Below are 20959 nucleotides of genomic sequence, written 5' to 3'. Positions count from 1 at the left end.
ACAAACAATGCGGGGGGGCGGCGGTGAAGACTGGGGCTGGTGGGTGGGGATAGGCTGGGAGAGGACAATGGGGGGAAAAGAGGGCATATGTAATACTTTCAACAATAAAGAATTTTTAAAAAAGACTAACAAGTTTTAGTTGAAATTGGAAGTTGCGTTTTTTTCCCTAACATATGCAAGTCCTTACTACATGCTCATCACTGTGCTAGGTGCTGTGTGTACAGTGTTCTGTCCCTCCGTTAGCCTCACAGAGCTTGTCCTTAAAGTCTCCAAGAGGAGGCAGCCAATCATTGAGTTGCACAAATATAATTAAAAATTATGAAAAGTTTGTAAAGGACAGTAGCTTCAGCTTGAGTGATCAAGAGAAAAGCTTCTCTGAGGTAGTAACATCTAAACTGAGTCTTGAAATGGATTTTTTAATTCACAGTATCCACTGGGTGGGTATTACAGGACATTGAACTAGAGAAAGCGTGAGGGATATATAATTATTATTGTAAAATCCTATATAATAAAAGGCTAATATGCAAATTGACCAAACAGCGGAACAACTGGTCGCTATGATGCACACTGACCACCAAGGTGAAGATGCCCAACATAGGAGCTGCCCCTAGTGGTCAGTGCACTCCCACAAGGGGAGCTCCACTCAGCCAGAAGCCGGGGTCATGGCTGGCGAGCACAGCGGGGTGGCAGGAGCCTCTCCTGCCTCCAGGGCAGTGCTAAGGATGTCCTACTGATGGCTTAAGCCCACAGTAGGCCTGAGCCGTCAGTTGGACATCCCCCAAGGGCTCCCAGACTGCAAGAGGACACAGGCCAGTCTAAGGGACCCCCGCGAGGGCACAAAATTCATGCACTGGGCCTCTAGTACTTGTATATAAAATGACAAACCATAGTTCTACTCATTTTCCTTTAAATATTATCTTCAGTAGTGTGGAGGATAAAAATGAGTCTATTGATTTAAAAAAGTAAGAATTTTAGAACTATGCTTCTTAAATGAGAATTTATTTTGGCATGTGTGAACCAATCACTTGGACAGTATTATACTGTATTCTATTAAAATATTATTATTATATACCTTAATAATCATTTAAAATAATAAATATGCAATTTTCTGAACTTTCTAATCAATAGTTCTTTATCTTCTTTAAAAAATACTTTTATTGATTTCAGAGAGGAAGGGAGGAGAAGGAGATAGAAACATCAATAATGAGAGAGAATAATTGATCAGCTGCCTTCTGCACTACCCACGCTGGGGATCAAGCTGCAACCCGGGCATGTGCCCTGACCGGGAATTGAATCCTGACCTCCTGGTTCATAGGTCGACACTCAACCATTGAGCCATGCCAGCTGGGCAATTCTCTATCTCCTTTACTTTTCTCTCTGTAATATCGATCAGGCTATTTTCAATTAAATGCTTCTTTATAACTTCCAATCAAATACATCCCATATACATTTTTAGGACTGGAGAATGATTTGTCCTCATTCAAATAATAGATGAGATGTGAAGTGGGTTACATGGTAGATGAGTCCCCAGAGGATGCTTTAAAATAGCATGTGAGTTTGCAGAATTTCAAGTAGCAAATTAGTTATAAATTGATCAATACTTATTTCTTTTAAATCCATTTAGGCAAATTCCAGAGAGACATTATATATATTGGAGGAGGAAGAAACGTCATCCAGATCTTGGCCTTTCTTGTATATTTAAAGTAACACAAAAATGTAGCTGAAATAACATTTTTGCTTTCCCATTCCTTTAAAGATCACAGAAAGCAAATAAACCACATGTGACCTGAATACGTGGGATGATTTTTTTAGGTTTCTGTCTCTTTCATTCAAGAAGAATAACAGAAAGAATTCTATTTAAATAAAGAAACATCAATGAAATTTTGAATGACCTTATTTCCTCCACCAAAATTCCCCATTCCTTGATTTTTAAAAATATCTCTACCTTCAATACAATAGAAACCCTGATTTGGGGGAAAAAAATTGTGGGTGGAAAGGAGATTGGCCAGGCACAGGTGGGTGGCCTTCTCTGAAAGACTAACAAATCAGACTCATTCAGTTCAGAGTGTTATAAAATGAGGAAAGAAGAAAGAAGGCTGAATTGATGTAAACATTTCAATTTACATATACATTAAGGTGTATTGTTCTTCTACAAATTTAAATATATCAGCAATGTAGCACCATTCATCTGCACAGTTGGGAGAAAAAATTTTATTTTATTTTATATACTTTTTAAATTTTTTTGACTTTTTTTACACTTAATGTTATTTTGTACTGGAGGCCCGGTGCATGAAATTTGTGCACAGGTAAGGTTTCTAGGCCTGGCTAGCAATCAGGGCCAATCTGTGGGGTGACTGAGGGGGGGGGGTGATTAGGGAGCCCCCGCTGGCACCCACCTTGGCTATCCTGGGGCCTGCAGGCTGGGGGAAGCTCCTGTGTTGAGCGTCTGCCTCCTGGTGGTCAGTGTGCATCATAGCGACCCATTGTTCTGCCATTCAGCTGATTTGCATATTAGGCTTTTATCATATAGGATTAGTTTCAGGAGATGGTTCTTTATGGATTTCTTGTGTTCTGTACAGTTCACCCTCTTAGAAATGAGTGTATTGGAATAGGCTTTACCCTGAAATATGTGCTTATGTTCCAAAGTAAGCACCTTCTCTCCCTCTGTTCCTTCCCCCCTCCTCTCTTCTTTCTCTCCCAGAAGATAAGCAGATGCCAGGGTTTCCTGTTCTCTGGTGCAACCCACTGCATGTGCAGGAAAACATCTGGCCTTCATCATGTTGTCCTGTGGAAATTTGGGAACCAAAGGAAGGCATTTTTTGGGCTGATGCTTTCTGTTGTTCTCTAAATAAAAATCTGGTGTCTTCTGCCAGTATATGTCTACAAAACAGTGACAGGCTAACTTGTTAGCTTGTGAGTAGGGTAAAATCTCAGACCCTTTACAATTTCTGAGGGAATATGCACAAAGAATTGCAAACCCAAATGCCTATGGGAACCAGAAAAAAGACATGAATTGGGAGAAGGCAGGTATCCTATATAATAAAGAGGTAATATGCAAATTGACCATCACTCAAACACACAAGATGGCCACCTCCATGTGGACCCAAGATGGCTGCCACAAGATGGCCTGTAGGGGAGGGAAGTTGGGGGCAATCAGGCCAGCAGGGGAGGGCAGTTAGGGGTGACTGGGCTCGCAGAGGAGGGCAGTTGGGGGTGATCAGGCCTGCAGGGGAGGACAGTTGGGTGGGTCCCAGGCCTGCAGGGGAAGGCAGTAGGGGGGAACCAGGCCTGCAGGGGAGGGCAGTTGGGGGGAACCAGGCCTGCAGGGGAGGGCAGTTGGGAGGGACAAAGCCTGCAGGGGAGGACAGTTAGGGGCGACCAGGCCGGCAGGGGAGGGCAGTTAGGGGCGACCAGGCTGTCAAGGGAGGGCAGTTAGGCATTGATCAGGCTGGCAGGGGAGTGGTTAGGGGGTGATCAGGTTGGCAGGCAGAAGCTGTTAGGGGCAATCAGGCAGGCAGGCAGGTGAGTGGTTGGGAGCCAGCAGTCCTGGATTGTGAGAGGGATGTCTGACTGCCGGTTTAGGATGTCTGACCACCAGTGGGATCGGGCCTAAACGGGCAGTCAGACATCCCTTGAGGGGTCCCAGATTGGAGAGGGTGCAGGCTGGGCTGAGGGACACACACCGCCCGTGCACAAATTTCATGCACTGGGCCTCTAGTAAAATAATAAATGGTAACTGACAGCTTTAGAGTTGTGTATAACAGGTAGTCACAGGGAAGTTTGCAATTACAACGATCTTCTTATGAAACATCCCACTTCTAAAATATTGGCAACCTGTTTGACTTGAAAGTACTGTTTGGGGTAAACTAAAACTCCTGAGAGCCAGGGTGTTACCACTTAAAAGTATTTCTGTCCTAGAAATGAGATACTCGAGGACAGGGTCACATTTTTTCTCCTTGATTACCCTGGAAACACTTGACACAATGACAGTAGATGGGCTATGCATATCTATCTATATATATAAAACCCTAAGGGACCGTAACAACTGGAACGACTGGTTGCAATGATGTGCACTGCAGGGGCAGGGGCAGCTGGTCAACCTCCTGCGGCCCCTCTCCCCGGCTGGTCCTGCCCCTGATCAGCCCCCCGCAACCTAATTGCGGATTGGGGGCAGGGCCAGCTGGCCAACCTCCTGCGGCCCTTCCTCCCGGCACGCCCCGGCCCTTATTGGTCTCCCCCACCCCAATTGGGGTGGGGCCATCTGGACCCCACCTGTGCAAGAATTCGGGCCTCTAGAAGGTATATAAGTTTTTTGGTTTATCCTTTGTCTTTGGGTCTTATTTTGTTGGTCAATTCATTTAATTCATTAGTTTCTACAAATAAATGAGATCATGTGATATTTGTCTATCTCAGATTGGCTTATTTCACTTAGCATAATATTTTCCAGGTCCATCCATGCCGTCCCAAAGGGTAAAATATCCCTCTTTTTTCAGCTGTGTAGTATTCCATAGTGTAAATGTACCACAGCTGTTTTATCCATTTATTTACTAATGGGGTCTTGGGCTGTTTCCAAATCTTAGCTATTGTAAATAATGCTGCTATGAACATAGGGGTGCATATATTTTTTCTAATTGGTGTTTTGGGTTTTTTAGGATATATTCCCAGAAGTGGGATCACTGGGTCAAATGGCAGTTCCATTTTTAATTTTTTGAGGAAACGCCATACTGTTTTTCATAGTTGCTGCACCAATCTGCACTCCCACCAGCAGTGAATTAGTATTACCTTTTCTACACATCCTTGTCAGCACTTGTCATTTGTTGATTGTTTAATGATAGCCATTCTGACAGGTATGAGTGATATCTCATTGTGGCTTTAATTTACATTTCTCTGATGATTAGTGACTTTGAGCATTTTTTCATATGTTTCTTGGCCATTTGTACGTTCTCTTTGGAGAAATATCTATTCAGACCTTCTGCCCATTTTTTTAATTGAGTTGTTTGTCTTCCTTTTGTTGATTTATATGAGTACTTTATATATTTTGGATATTAACACCTTATCAAATGTATCATTAGCAAATATGTTCTGCCAAACAGTGGGTTCCGTTTTCATTTTGACGATGGTTTCATTTGCTGTACAGAAACTTTTTATTTTGATGTAGTCCCATTTGTTTATTTTCTTCTTAGTTTCCTTTGCCCTAGGAGATGTATCTGTAAACATATTGCTATGTGAGATGTCTGATATTTTACTGCTTATGTTCTCATCTAAGATTTTTATGGTTTCATGCCTTATATTTAAGTCTTTTATCCATCTTGAGTTTTTTCTTGTTTATGGTATAAGTTGGTAGTCTAGTTTCGTTGTTTTGCATTTGTCTGTCCAGTTTTCTCAGCATCATTTGTTGAAAAGACTGTCTTTATTTCATTGTATGTTCTTGCCTCCTTTGTCAAATATTAACTGACCATAATGGTGTGGGTCAATTTCTGGGTTCTCTGTTCTTATCCATTGTTCTTGTGCCATTACCAGGCATGATTGGGTTATAATGGCTTTGTAGTATAGTTTGATATCTGGTATTGTGAACCCTCCTACTTCGTTCTTCTTTCTCAAGATTGCTGCAGGTATTTGGGGTCTTTTATGGTTCCATATTGATTTCTGGAGTATTTGTTCTAGCTCTGTGAAGTATACCATTGGTATTTTATTAGGGACTGCATTGAGTCTATTTATTGCTTTGGGTAGTATACCCAACAACATGTTAATGATTCCAATCCATAAACATGGTATACACTTCCATTTATTTTATCTTCCTCTATTTCTTTTTTCAATGTCCTAAAATTTTCCAAGTGCAGGTCTTTTACCTCCTCGGTTACATTTATTCCTAATTATCTTAATTTTGTTGTTGTTGTTGCAATGGGGTCTTGGGCTGTTTGGGATTGCTTTTTTAGTTTCTCTTTCTGAGAGTTCATTATTGGTGTATAAAAATGCCATTAATTTCTCGATGTTGAATTCTTATCCTGCTACCTTGCCAAATTCATGTATTAAGTCTAGTAGTTTTCTGGTGGAGTCTTTAGGGTTTTCTATGTACAATATCATGTCATCTGTGAATAATGACAGTTTTACTTCCTCCTTTCCCATTTGGATGCCTTTTAGCTCTTCTTCTTTTCTGATTGCTGTATTAGGATTTTCAGTACTATGTTGAATAAGAGTGCTGAAAGCGGACATCTTTGTCTTGTTCCTCTTCTTAAGGGAAATGCTTTTAGTTTTTGCCTATTGAGTATTATATTGGCTATAGGTTTGTCATATATGCCTTTATTATGTTGAGTTATGATCCCTCTATTCCCACTTTACTGAGAGTTTTTATCAAAAAAGAGTGCTGGATTTTGTTGAATGTTTTTTTTGTATCTATTGATATGATTACATGTTTTTTTAAAAATACATTAAAAATATTTTTATTGATTTCAGAGAGGGAGGAAGAAGGTGAGAGAGATAGAAACATCAATGATGAGAGAAAATAATTGATCGGCTGCTTCCTGCATGCCCCATCCTGGGGATCACCAGCATGTGCCATTGACCAAAATTGAACCTGGGACCCTTCAGTCTACAGGCTGATGCTCTATCCACTGAGCCAAACCAGCTAGTCCTGATCATGTGGTTTTCAACTTTTAGTTTGTTTATGTGATGTATCACATTTATCGATTTGCGAATATCGTACCAGGCTTGCATCCCCAGAATAAATCCCACTTGATCACAGTGTATGATCTTTTTAATGTATTGCTGGATCCGATTTGCTTATATTATATTGAGGATTTTAACATATGTGTTCACCAGGGATATTGGCCTGTAATTTTCTTTGTAGTGTCTTTATCTGGTTTTGGAATTAGGATAATGCTGTCTTCGAAAAAAGAGCTTGGAAGTGTTCCTTCCTCTTGTAATTTTTGGAATAGTTTGAGGAGGATAGGTGTTAGTTATTCTTTGAATGTTTGGTAAAGCCGTCCAGGCCAGGGCTTTTGTTTGCTGGGAGTTTTTGAATTACTGCTTCAATTTCATCTGTTGTTATTAGCCTGCTCAGATTTTATGATTTTTTTCTGATTGATCTACGAATTTGTCCATTTTGCCTAGGTTGTCCAGGCATATAGTTGTTCATAGTATTTGCTTACAATCCTTTGTATTTCTGTGGTGTCCATTGTTTTATCACCTCTTTCATTTATTTGGGTCCTTTCTCTTTGTTTCTTGTTGCATCTGTCTAGGGATTCATAAATCTTGTTTATCTTTTCAAAGAACCAGCTCTTGGATTTATTGATCTTTTGTAATTTTTTTTGTCTGTCATTTATTTCTGCTCTGATCTTTATTATTTCTTTCCTTCTACTCCCTCTGGCCTTTTCTTGCTGTTCTCTTTCTAATTCATTTAGTCGTAGGCTTGGATAGTTTATTAATCCCTTTTCTTGTTTCTTGAGGTAGGCCTGTAGTGCTAAGACCTTTCTTCTCAGGACTGCTTTCGCCATGTCCTATAGGTTTTGGTGGTTCTATATTAATTTCCATTTGTTTCCAGGAAGTAGTTAATTTCTTGCTTGATCTCAATGTTAACTCATTCATTGTTTAATAACATGCTATTTAGCCTCCATGTATTTGAGTATTTTTATTGTAGTTGATTTCTAACTTCATGCCATTATAATCCATTAAGATACTTAGTTGAATGTCTATAGACTTGTTTTGTGCCCTGACATGTGGTATATCTTTGAAAATGTTCCATGTGCACTTGAGAAGAAGTATATTCTGTTGCTTTGGGGTGAAATGTTCCATAAATATTGGTTAGATACACCTGATCTAGTGTGTAATTTAAGGCCGCTGTTTCCTTGCTAAATTTTTTGTCTGGAAGATCTATCCAGTGATGTCAGTGGGCTATTAAAGTCCCCTACTATGACTGTATTATTGTCAATCTCTCCCTTAAAATCCATCAAGAGATTTTTTTTTTTTAGGGGGGAGGTAATAGATCAACCAAAGGACTTGTATGCATTGCATATAAACATAACCAATAGATACAGACACTGGGGTGGGGGGGGGGGGTGAGGGCATGTACCAGGGGATGGGGGAGGTTAATGGGAGGAAAAGGAGACATATGTACTACTATTTGTAATAATTTAAATAATAAAAAAGAGCTTTTTATATGCACTTGGGTGCTCCTATATTGGGTGTATATATGTTTACAAGGGTTATATTATCTTGTATTAATTTCTCTGCTCAGTGTATGTACAGGTTATGTATGGCTCTTATGGCTCAAGTTTAATAATAAGTGGTGTTCATATGTGTGGTATAATAACTGAAAACTAATTATTCTGCACTTTATTGTGTGTGTGATATGTCTAGAGACATAGAGTTAGAAACCAAATTTGTCAGACAAAATTCTGAGTTTTATTTCACAGAGATTGGCCTTGAGGTTATATAAAGTAATTCAAAAGACGATTGAAACTTGTTTAATGTTGAATCAAGCAAATATTTTCTTAAGTATTAGCCTAAAAAGTTTGAGGTTCTAAGCTGACTTTCTAGGAGCACTCCAAGTTGTATCTTATACAATAAAATATTGGATACTTGTGTGAATGTATTTATAGGAATTTGTCTACTTCAGCTTATAGTAAATTGTCAAAAAGGATAAAGAGAGTTTTTATAATGTATTTCATTTTCATTATTTCTGCACTTTTAATTATGGAATGCCAAATGAAAGTAAGTTTGACACTATTAGGAAGCAGAAGAGAAAACATAAATATTTGTTCTCTGGAAAATTATTAGTGGATAGCAGGAGAAGATTTTTCATAGCTGAATGAAAAATAGATTGAAATACTTGAGATTACTATATACTATCAAATGCCATGCATTAAGTTAGCAATTTAAACAAAAGTAAAAGTAATACTAAATATTGATGACTTATGGTAATAAGTACAGAATAAATATTTTTTGTTTATTGAGGTATAATTTATGTAAGTAAAATCCATTATGTTTAGGGAAGCAATTCTATACATTTCAACAAACATACCTCTGTGTAACCACTGACACAACGGAAATAGAAAGTATTTTCTGCTGGAAGCCAATTCCAGCATGTCAGCAGGGCTGAATCATCTGGAAATGGCTGAGGGCATTTCCCCAAACCTGAAAAGGATGCATAAATGATTGCTTGCTGCCAGACAGCTGAGGCCATCTTAATCTACATGTTATTGCCTCATACTGGCCAAACACCTGAACAGCCGTAGGCAATTCCTCCAATCTGACAATGGATTTGGTATACTAAACCCTGGCCTTTGATGTGTATATCTACTTTGCCTTAGGACAATTTGTGTTAATAAAAAGCAAGGAGTCCTGAGACAAGGGAGAACTTGGTTTCTTTAGCGAAGCTCCTCTGGCCCCCCAAATGCCTTCCAAAATTATGTTTCATCTCTGGACTCTTGATTAATTTACACACAGCGCCTTCCCTAGATTCCTGAATCCTTCTAGATGCTGGATTAAGACCACCAGCAATTTTCATCATCTTCCCATATTCTCCATTCTTCTGTGTAATCAATACCCTCCCCTCCCTTGAGCCCTTGGCAGCACTAATCTGATTTCTTTTCTTATAATTCTCCTTTTTCTAGAATGTTATATAAATGGGTTGATAAAGTATATAGCCTTTAAGCTAGCTTCTTTCACTTAGTGTAATGCTTTTTGTAATTTATAGAAGTTGTTGCATGTATCTTTAGATTGTTCTTTTTTATTGCTGAACTAGAGGCCTGGTGCATGAATTCATGCACGGGTGGAGCCCCTGGGTGAGCCCTGTGTCTGGCGTCCTCCCAAAGGGAGTGGTCTGTGAGATCAGGCTGAAAACAGCTCTGAGACATCTGCCGAGGGCTTCCAGGGGTCTGAGAGGGTGCAGGCCAGGCTAAGGGACCCCACTGGTGCACGATTGGGCTGGGGATGGAGGCAGGAGGTTGGCCAGCTGGAGAGGGACCGCAGGAGGGCTCCAGGGCATGTCCGGCCCATCTCACTCAGTCCTGATCAGCTGGACCCCAGCAGCAAGCTAACCTACTGGTTGGAGCATCTGCCCCTGGTGGTCAGTACACTTTACAGCAAGCGGTTGAGCGGCCTTAGCATATCATTAGCATATTATGCCTTGATTGGTTGAATAGTTGACTGGTCATAGGACAAATGGACACTTAGCATATTAGGCTTTTATTATATAGGATGGCATTCCATTGTCTATATCAGTGATGGCGAACCTATGACACGCGTGTCAGCACTGACACGTGTAGCCATTTCTGATGACACATGGCCACCCGAGGATGAAACATTTGCTGCTCCTGAGGATGAAACATTTGCGAAATAATGTTTTTTCCTCAAAGTGACACACTACCCGAGTTATGCTCAGTTTTTTGGCGAAGTTTGACACACCAAGCTCAAAAGGTTGCCCATCACTGGTCTATATCTACCACAATTTGCTTATCTATTTACCAATTAAGGGATATTTGGGTTGTTTCCAAATTTTGGACATCATAAGCAAAGCTTCTGTAAACTTTGTGAACAGGTTTCTGTTTAGACATGTCTTATTTCTCTTGAGTAAACTACCTACATGTGGGATTGCCACATCATATGGAAGTGTGTTTAATTTTATAAGAAATTGCCAAATCATTTTCTAAGGTGGCTGTACCATTTTGAATTCTCACCAGCAATACATTGGACTTCCAATTGCTCTACACAGGATGAGCTTTTATAAATTTTAAACGAGAATTTCTTTTATTTGAGTCTTTTTGAGATGTATTATATTAAACATTGATATAGTATGCTGAAATTTTGTATTCTTTTCCAAATACATGTTGGCTAACATAGTTAACTAGTTGAATTAATTCTATTTTTCTATCTTACGAATTAATAGTGCCTATAAAACACATACACACACATATATACATATCCCACATATATGCAGATAGGAAATTGTAGTTTGATAAAAATTATGACTAAATTTTGTTAAATGTATTATGATGATAATTTCCATATTATTTAAAATTTTTAGTCAATAACTCAGAGTTTCCTTAAAGAATGATTTCAGGTGAGTCTCTAGAGCCTTATTAATATTTGAGTCTTTAGTTATATTAGACGTAAAAGTTTCAGTGTAGTTGACAAGGCCATTTCATCTTTATTTGAGCATGCAGCAGCCCATTTAAAAAAAAAAAAACTTAGAAGAGCTAGGTTACTTTATAAAGTTTCCAAGCTAACAATAGTTCTAATGCAAGTAGAATTGACCTTTACAGATAAATGCAGGTCATTTAGACCAAACTGGAATTTTTCTTTAAGTCATTTGGTAAGGTACTAGTGAAATTTAGGAGTAAAATTTGGCTTCCCTAATTTTCAGAATGGCAATGCTATCTTACAACAATGTTTATAATTGAATATCCTTCTATTTATTCTGGGAAAACTACCAGAAGTAAAAGTAAATTTTACAGAATAGAATCACTTGGTTTTGCTCTCTTTGTGATTATTTTCTTAGGACTAGTTTCTTAGGATACTTTGCAAAGCCTTTTGCAAAACTAAATTAAATATAGGACAAAAATAGAATTAACTTTTTCTAAAGATGTGATTTGTTACCAAGTAGGCTTTTTAATATTCAAAAATGGCTGCAATTATATATACAAAATAACATTTTTGGTATCTCATCTTGAAACCATTGTTCACTATTTCTTAAGAATGCTAGCATTTAGAGGAGTAGGAAGTTGAAGATGTTTTGGTGAACATTCTGATTAAACTGTGCCTTACAGCAAGACCCAACTGTCCTTTGCCTCGGACTATTTCAGTGTCTTCTCATTGGCACTGGATACTAACAGAAGCAATGCTTGCCATATAATATGAAATAAACCCTAATGCAAATAAGCCTATGTAGACAGCATCCACTCAGAAATGCTGCTTACCGGGTGTGGCCCACAAATGAGAAAATTTGTAATTTTTACAAATGACCAATATTTTAACGAAAGGTATACTTTGGAACAGTTGGTCCCATACATTTGAATGGAACTAAATATGTGTATATATCCTAAAATAATCTTACAGATATTTATATGCACAAGTATGCTTTTTATAGACTTTGGAAAAAATTTACAAACAAACAAAAACTCATAGACACAGATGACAGTATGGTGGTTGCCATAGGGAAGGGGTATGGGGTGGTGGTAGTAAAGGGTAAAGGGGGTCAAATATATGGTGATGGAAGAAGATATGACTTTGGGTGATAAACACACCCAAACTGCAATATACAGATGATGTGTCATAGAATTGTACACTTGAAATCTATATAATTTCATTAACCAATATCACCCCAATACATTTTCATTAAGATCAATTTTGGAATTCTGATATCAATTTTCTATCTCTTCTCATGAATTAACCAAGATAATTATGAGCAGGATAGCCAAGTCAATAGTGTTTATTTTTATATATCTTAGTTTTTACTTTTTGTTCCACCTGTGAGCCTTCTGTTAGCATATTCTATATGGTACTACAGTGAGATAGACACAGAATGATCCAAGAAATGTATTAGTAATTAATTGGTCTTTTCTTATAACATTTTCCTCTTGTTTACCCAACACAGTCTTATTTTCTACAAAACAAAATATATTTAACAGTATGTACTGCCCAATTCTTTTTGTTTATTCGAATAGTTGTATGATTTTGTACAAAGCATTTTTCTCTGCCTATAATTTTTCTTTGGATCCTGCTGGTGGTAAAAAGAAGAGTGCATTTTGTATTTGGTGTGATCCTTTGTAAAGCAGTGGGACACTCCTGCATACCACTGTTAAGTGTTCCTCTAGCAGCATTAGGTGGTCTATATTTACCCATTTGTAGATGCATCAACCTCTCCCACATTAAGTCCCTGAGCAACAAATCAGGGAGGAAATCTGGTAGTTCTCAAGAAAGACTGGGAAGTTGGAAGAAGATGTCAAGAGGTTTGAGGTCATTAATTTGACCTTTTAAAACTTTAACTAAAACATCAATAAACAATATATGAGATAACTTTTGATGGAGCATATAATTTAAAAAAATGAAATAAAATTTCTACTCCCACATATATCATTTGTGAGGAAAAATGAAATAGAAACATATTTTCATCTAATAGTGGAAAAAGAGAACATGTTTTTAAAGTTTGAGTTTGCTTGAAGTTCATTATTAAATTGTAGCAGGATTCCTAGTAAGTATTCAACATATTTGCATAAGTATTAAAATAATTCATCATGATTAATTCTATTATAGTAAATTTCAGCTCTAATCACAATCTGCCATACACTGCAGTGGTTTGTCAGTATTTCATATTTTACTAGAGTTTTGGTGGAATTGCAGCTCCTGTGAAAGCGCAGATGTCATCTGAGTTCACTGTGATTAATGTGGTTCAGAAGGAGATCTAATAACGATTAGCCAGTTTCATAAAGTGTTACAGAATAAGGTCGTTGTGAGAAAAATTTTAAAGCTCTTCAATATGTACATTCTAGCAAGTACCTCTGGCAGCAAATTGGATTTTTCAAAGGGTGAAGAAGTCTAACCTTGGAAACATCTGAACTGTAAGGGCAAAGGTGGGAAAAGGGGACAATAATTTGCCTTCAAATACTTAAAGGATCAAAGGAAAAGTCTAGAAATAGTGGTAGAAAGTTATAGGGAAGTAGACATCAATCTGCTATGGGCTTCTTGGCTTCCACAGGCTCAGGGCAGTGAGGAGCTTCTCGTGACTAGGATTATTCAGGTAGAGGCCAGATGCCTACTTATGAAGACTATTGTAAAATATTTTTTTAATGGGTCAGAAGAGAGTTTTCTTTAGGTAAATTCTGAATTCTTTTTCAGCTATGGGATTTCATAAATTAGTTCCCTTTAGAATGACAATAAATTTCTTCTGTTTTTCTTAGATTTTGGTGGAGGCTTCAGTGGGAGATGGCTTCACCGGAGACATTGCAGTTGATGATTTGTCTTTTATGGACTGTATCCTCTATCCTGGTAAGAAAGAACATTTCAATATATAACTATTTTCAAACCTGTTTACTGAAAAACCCACCAAGGAAATCAGCATTTCATTTCAACAAATATTCCAAAATACCCTCAATTGTATACTCTCAAATATATTAACCCTGGAAGAGATTATTGTAAATCTTTGCTAGTAATTACCCTTCAAATCTTTATGAAAATGGTAAAAAGGGTTGGATCAGTTGTGTTTGTGTCTCATCACATGAAAAATACTAGAAAATCACGTCTGAAGTTAAACTGTAACTTCATTATATTTGAGGGGTTTTAATAACCAAATTCTTTGCCTTGTAATTACAATGTTTTGGAGACTTTATTAACCTCTCAGTTATCTTCAGAGATGTTTTATTCTCAGGCTACACCTTATATTTTCCTAAGGATTGATTTCAATAATTTTATCTCCATGTTATAGATTTTCCATTAATGAACTCATACATGTTTCCCATATACCAGTAGTTGTTTGTCTGGAAAATAGTACAATAAGTAATAAATAATAATACAAGAATAAACTATGTTTCATATACTCACAACTGTAAACCTATTTTTACCCCACCCTGTATATCTCTATTCGCAACATTTTTCCTTGAACTGTAGACTTATATACTAACCACTTACTCAACATTTCAATTTAGATTTCTTACAGGAATCTCAAAGATAACTAGGGAAACACCTAAAACAAAAACTCCCCAGTGGAAACTCATTCTAGTCTGTGCTTACTGATCCAGTCGGAATGGATATCAAGCTGTTGGAGGATGATTCTGACAGTGAGGCTGGAGGCTCTTAAAATCTGTGACAGGGGAGAGCATAGTCTTTTATTTTTATTTTTATGATCAGAGGCTGGGTATTTAAAAAGCAATAGTAAAAATCCATGTAGAAAGCATTGCCATGTGCTGAAGCTCAGCGGCAGCCTGCTCTGTCACCATTGCATTATTGGGCAGGAGAGCACCAGCCCCTCCCCAGACATAATCAGAGGGCTGGGCTCTAATTATTTTCCTTGTAACAAGGGGACACAGCTTTGATCCTTCACCTCATCATTCTGGCAGGGTTAATTACCATAACCACTCCGCGCAGTGGTTCCCACGGTCTTGGCAGAAAGTCAAATCCCTCTCTGGAAGGCCAGCAAGAAGAAAATCAGAATTGAACAAGTTTACCCTAACTCTAGATGTCTAAAACTAAATTCTTGATTACCACTTGCCCCTCAATTTTGACCTTCCTACATGCCTCCCTATCTCAATAAGTGCGTTTATTTCTAGTTACGTAGTCCTCATTAACAAATCTGGTCAGCCACTAGCTTCAGATATATCCAGAGTTCACTGCTTCTCATGGCTCTCACTGTTCTCCCCTTGATTCAAGCTACCACTGTCTCTGACTGGATTATGCCTGCTTTTACCCTTAAGCCATATAAACTTTCCTCAAAACAGCATCCAGGATGACTTTTTAAAACTTAGATAATGTCATGTTTTCCCAGGACCATCCTATCTCATTTAGAGAAAAAAAAAAAAAAAAGCTGAGCTTCTTCCAAGCTTCCAAGGAATAAATGACTGGCTCCCTTATTTCTCTCTGACTTCACCTTTCACTAGAATGCCTCTAATTGACTTCTCTCAGCTAGAAGGCCTCTTAACGAATCCTTGACTACCCCAACCCTTTGACACATGCTTTTCCCTCTTGCCCCAGATATCCACTGGACTCCCTTCTTCTTTTTAATCTCTGCTCAAAGGTGTCTCCCTTAGTAAAGCTGTCTCTGAACACTACACAATCACAGATACACAGGCACACACACAGATCTCTTCCATATATGATATTTTCTATCTCCTTCCCCTGTTATTTTTTTATAACACCTCTTCCTCTTATAGTTAAATTTATACCACCCCCCCCCCCCCGCAATACTGTGAGCTGCATGAGAGCATAAATTTGACCTGTTCACTGCTTTATCTCCAGCAGCCTAAATAGTATCTGGCATATATACATGTAGTTCTCAATAAATATTTGTTGGTTAGATGGGTGGATAGAAAGATGTCTATATCATTTGAAGTGTTTGTATAGTATTATTATATATTTTAGTTTATTATTATTATTGCTAAAATATTAAGTACTTCTACATGCAAGATACTATGTCATGTCAGTCAGTTTTCCTTGACAGCCAAATCTCAGCGACTTACAATCTCAAGCATTTATTTCTTGTTTTTAAGTGTTAGTATAGAACAGCATTAAAACTGTGCATTTATTGTTTGTAGCTCTGCAACATTCTATGTAACTCTAAGCTCTGCAGCTCTGTTCTGTGTGTCCTATGTATATGGGTCCAAGGCTCAAGGACCAAGTCCCTATGTGACCCATTCTGTTGTCAAGGAAGAGCGTGGGAAAAGAGAGCATACTTACAGCTTCTACTGGGACATGGTATGCATCATGTCTGCTTGTGTCCATTGGTCAGAGCAAGTCATACGGTCGAGCCTAAAAATGTGACAGGGAAGTAGTCTCCACTGACAGGAGCTTGGCAAGAATGGAGAATATAAAATGGGCACAATAATGCAACCTACCTATGCATCATCTCACATAATTCCATAATCTTTAAGAGTCTAGAATAGTGTCTGGTCCATTGTTGGTGAATGGATTTTGAATGTTGAATAGGGCTGATGCATTTGTTATTTCAATTTTATGGAGCAGACTGAGATTACCTGCTATGATAAAGTGGCAGAATATGATGTCTGCTTCTTTCGACCATAATGTTAGCCACTGTAATTATAATGGTCACTAAAACTACTAACCTAAAAAAGAAAAAAACACAATTTCACTTTTACAGATGTACAAAATTAAACTTAAGGAACACAAGTGACCTGGAGGAGAATTTACAATTAAGGGCAGGAATGAGATTTTCACCTTAGCTTGTTTGATGTCCTTGGCCAGAGATTTCCCAAATCTCCTCCCACTCTGAGATTAGGGAGAAACCTTGTGACCCAGGCAGCAGAGAACAACAAAGAATGAGAACAAACACCAGTCACCATTGACACTGTTGTAGTTCCCATTCCCGTTAAATGTGTTCTGTGGCTGATGGTTCCAAGGTGGAGCGAGAAGAGCTGCCAGAAACAAAGGCAGAGATGTGAAATGTGAAATATCAGTTACAGACTATTAGTCCTGATATTCTGCTTCAATTTTCAGAAGAAAAATATGGAATTCTAAAAACTGTCTGAACCATGCGGTTTTAATGTTGGCTCTATAACAAAAGAAACTTTGGGTTGAAACCACAAAGCCTGTTATAACCATAGCTTTTATAAAGGAATTTGATGTAATCTTGCCATAAAAATTAGGCTCTTAATAAAAATATTATTCTTGATGAACTATTTTATTTGTGATATCATGTTTGCTGAGGTGGGATCAGTACATATAGGTTTACTAGTATTTACAGACATTGATTTGCTTTAAGTATAAACTGATGATCTACAGCATTTTTCTCCTTAGTTAATAAAACAAATAAAAATTGAAAAACATATACACAAACACAAAATATTGACCTACTCTTTAAAGAGTGGATTTGTACATTACCTATAACTTTTATTTTATACTAAAAGCAATTAAAAAGATTATTTTATTTTTACTTATTTCCTCAAAATCAACCTCTATCTTTCCATGCCATCCTTCTTTCTTTTAACAATATCAGTATTCTCTAGCAACCAGGGACTGGAATTCCACTGTATCCTTTGACTTTCTTCTTCTTTTTTATTTTTTTAAAATATATTTTATTGATTTAAAAATATATATATATTTTATTGATTGTTTACAGAGAGGAAGGGAGAGGGATAGAGAGTTAGAAACATCGATGAGAGAGAAACATTGATCAGCTGCCTCCTGCACACCTCCTACTGGGGATGTGCCCCCAACCAAAGTACATGCCCTTGACCGGAATCGAACCTGGGACCCTTCAGTCCAGCAGGCCGACACTCTATCCACTGAGCCAAACCGGTTAGGGCCTTTGACTTTTTTCTTAAACTGGCTCACTTGCAAACCTAGCTGATTCCAACTCCAAAATATTTCTCACATCTGTTCTGTTTTTTCCATTACCTCTGCCATGACCCTGATTCAAAATTGTTGACTCTAATAGCTTTTTCACTGCTAACTTTTATTAATTTTCCCCAATAGTGTTTATGTCATAAGTTTAGTTTCTTTTCACTTCATCCTTGAGCATCATTTGCTCTTCAATGTCAAATCTTTCTTATTTTCTAACTTCTGGTTGTTTCTAACTTAATTTTCAAATCCATTCCCAACTATGGTTCATACTTCCTTTGTTTCAGTACTTTGATGATATAGATTCTTATTCAAAAACTGGTCCAGGAGGATACTAGAGAAAATATATTGAGGCAAGATTAATTACATTTCTAGGGAAAGTAGGCAAACTTAACCATATAATATAATCCTGTTATTCTTTGCATCAGGGTATGATGATGTTGGCCATTCCCAGAGTGGATAATGATGGGGAATAATGGCAAAATTCAATAGCTTTTCCCTCACCTTGAATCTGACCTTCAGAGTACATTATTAAGCAAGAATTGTTGCCAGACATTCAGATTTAAAAATCAGTAACCCAAAGGAAGTATCTGTTTCACATTATTTTTTTTTCTGATACAAGAAAAGCAAAAAATATATTCCCTTTAGCAGAACACATACAACAGTTTACTTCCAGACATCAAGGATTATTGGTGAGGTAGCTGGGTTATTTGGAAAAATAAAGCCATGACTATATGGTATCACAACATACTGCTTATAGATAGAAAAAGCAATTAAGCAATTACCTATCCATTTTTAATTTAATTTAAAATTTCAGAATTCAATATGTATATTTGAATTTAGTTACTAGAAGTATTAATTAATAGAAAGAATTTCACTATTCAAGATATCTAGTGTTTTATTTTCCTCAGGAAAGTTGCTAATAAGTCAGTGGCATATCTTCCAATTGATGATGCCTTAAAATTGAGAAAGTATAGAAAATACTTATAAGAGGCTTAACAACAATATTTTGTATGTCCTCCCTTATCTGCTGAATGGCTTTTTGTTATTGAACTGAGTTGATTGAAATTTTGGCATCCCTCTACATTAGTCTTAATTTCTCACCAATTTTATTTCTAAACTAGTGGCCCAGTGCATGAAATTCGTGCATGGGGATGGGGAGTGGGTGTCCCTCAGCCTGGCCTGCACCCTCTCCAATCTGGGAACCCTCGGGGGATGTCCGACTGTCAGTTGGACATCCCTCTTGCAATCCGGGACCGCTGGCTCCTAACCGCTCACCTGCCTGCCTGATTGCCCCTAACTACTCTGCTTGCTGGCCTGCTTGCCCCCAACTGCCCCCCCGCTGGCCTTCTCACCCCCAACTGCCCCCCCGTCAGCCTTCTCACCCCAGCTGCCCCCCCCTGCTGGCCTGCTCACCCTCAACTCCCCCCGGCCAGCCTGATCACCCCCAACTGCCCCCCTGCCGGCCTGCATGCCCCCAACTTCCCCCCCACCAACCTGATCACCCCTAATTGCTCTCCCCTCCTGGCCTGATCACCCCCTAACAGCTTCTGCCTCGGCTCACCACCATGACTTTGTCTGGAAGGACGTCCGGAAGGTCTCTCAGTCTAATCAGCATATTACTCTTTTATTAGTATAGACTAGAGGCCCGGTGCACAAATTCTTGCACTGGTGGGTTCCAGCTGGCCTGCCCCAATGGGGGCCATCTGGGGTGGGCCGGCTGGGGTGGGGGGCCGATCGGGGGCAGGGATGCCAGGGTGAGGGGCTGCAGGCAGTTTGCTGGCCAGCCCCACCCCTTATTGGGGTGGGGGTGCCTGCTGGGGGGCGGGGCTGGGTGGGACAAGGGGTCACAGGTGTTCCATTTGTTCTGCCTTTCAGTCTATTTGTGTATTACCCTTTTATTATATAGGATGCTTGTTCAAGTTTCCCTTCTTTCTACAAAGAGCAGTTTGCTTCAGTGTGAATAACATGGCAAAGAAAAAGTCTGAGTACTTTTGTCTTCACTTCTAAGATATCACCTACAGCTTTTCACGTTATAATACTAAGTTCTTTGGTGTGTCTGTTATATTTTTCTCAGAGTAATAAAATACTTGAAAGTACTTTATTTTGAGGTTCTCTTTTGTTCTATATTTTCTAAAGGAAATATTGACTTTGAAAAAGTACAAATAATCAGAAATATTTACAGTTTAATAAAAGACTTCAAGGAAAAAGTGAAAAAATTTGAGATTCAGTAATTGCAATCTTAAATATTCTGGTTTTAACATCTTTGGTGTAGTCTCATAAAGTGAGTTATATGTACCAAAGGAAAAAATATCCCAAAGCCAAAGGCCCATCAAACTTAGTATTGTTATTGTTTCTAGGAAATAAAAATGGACAAATAACTGACATAACCTAATTTGAAACTTTTAAATTTATCATCTTTTGAGGAAATTGCTAAATTCCAAAAATGAAGAACAATGATAAAATATTTAGATTTTAGCTTAAAAATTATTCAACTGATACTTGAGCTTACTTATAGTCTCTTTTATAGTAAAATGTCTGTAAAAATGGGAAATTGTATTGAATGCATGTATTAAAGCAAAAATATGTCAGCCAATATTTTCAATTTCCAATATTTTCTGTATTGGAAACAGAAACAAAGGCACTACAAATGGCTGAATTAAAATTGTTACAAATCATAGTCAGAGAATAGCTGTGTTTTCATAAAACATACTCTCCCCAAAAGTAGACTTAACACAGACACTTTAGTACAAGCATGCTAAATGTAGTTGTTTCAGCTTGTGGATAACTCTAAGTTATTATATTAAGTGCAATAGGAAAAATGTATGCTTTACCCTGGAGCTATACATATTTCAAATTTTTTTAAATTTTCTGCAGATTTATTATGCTTAAATTTCAAGTAGACTTTAGTTTTTTAAAGTACACATATTTCTTTACATCAGAAGACACAGTAAAC

The 20959-nt window shown here is 37.9% G+C and overlaps 1 protein-coding gene across 1 annotated transcript in view; it reads left to right on the top strand.

The window, feature by feature from the left end:
• Positions 1–20959, top strand: part of MALRD1 (MAM and LDL receptor class A domain containing 1) — a gene marked incomplete at both ends in the record, with an annotated part of 625033 nt that overhangs the window by 179663 nt on the left and 424411 nt on the right. The window contains one exon of the mRNA XM_079776420.1: positions 13896–13983. Coding sequence (XP_079632546.1) covers positions 13896–13983 — 88 coding nt within the window. The remainder of the gene's footprint in view (positions 1–13895; positions 13984–20959) is intronic.

The sequence above is a fragment of the Cnephaeus nilssonii genome (assembly GCF_951640355.1).
Source record: "Cnephaeus nilssonii genome assembly, chromosome: 1".
Lineage (NCBI taxonomy): Eukaryota > Metazoa > Chordata > Mammalia > Chiroptera > Vespertilionidae > Cnephaeus > Cnephaeus nilssonii.
This window is presented reverse-complemented; position numbering and strand designations above follow the sequence as displayed.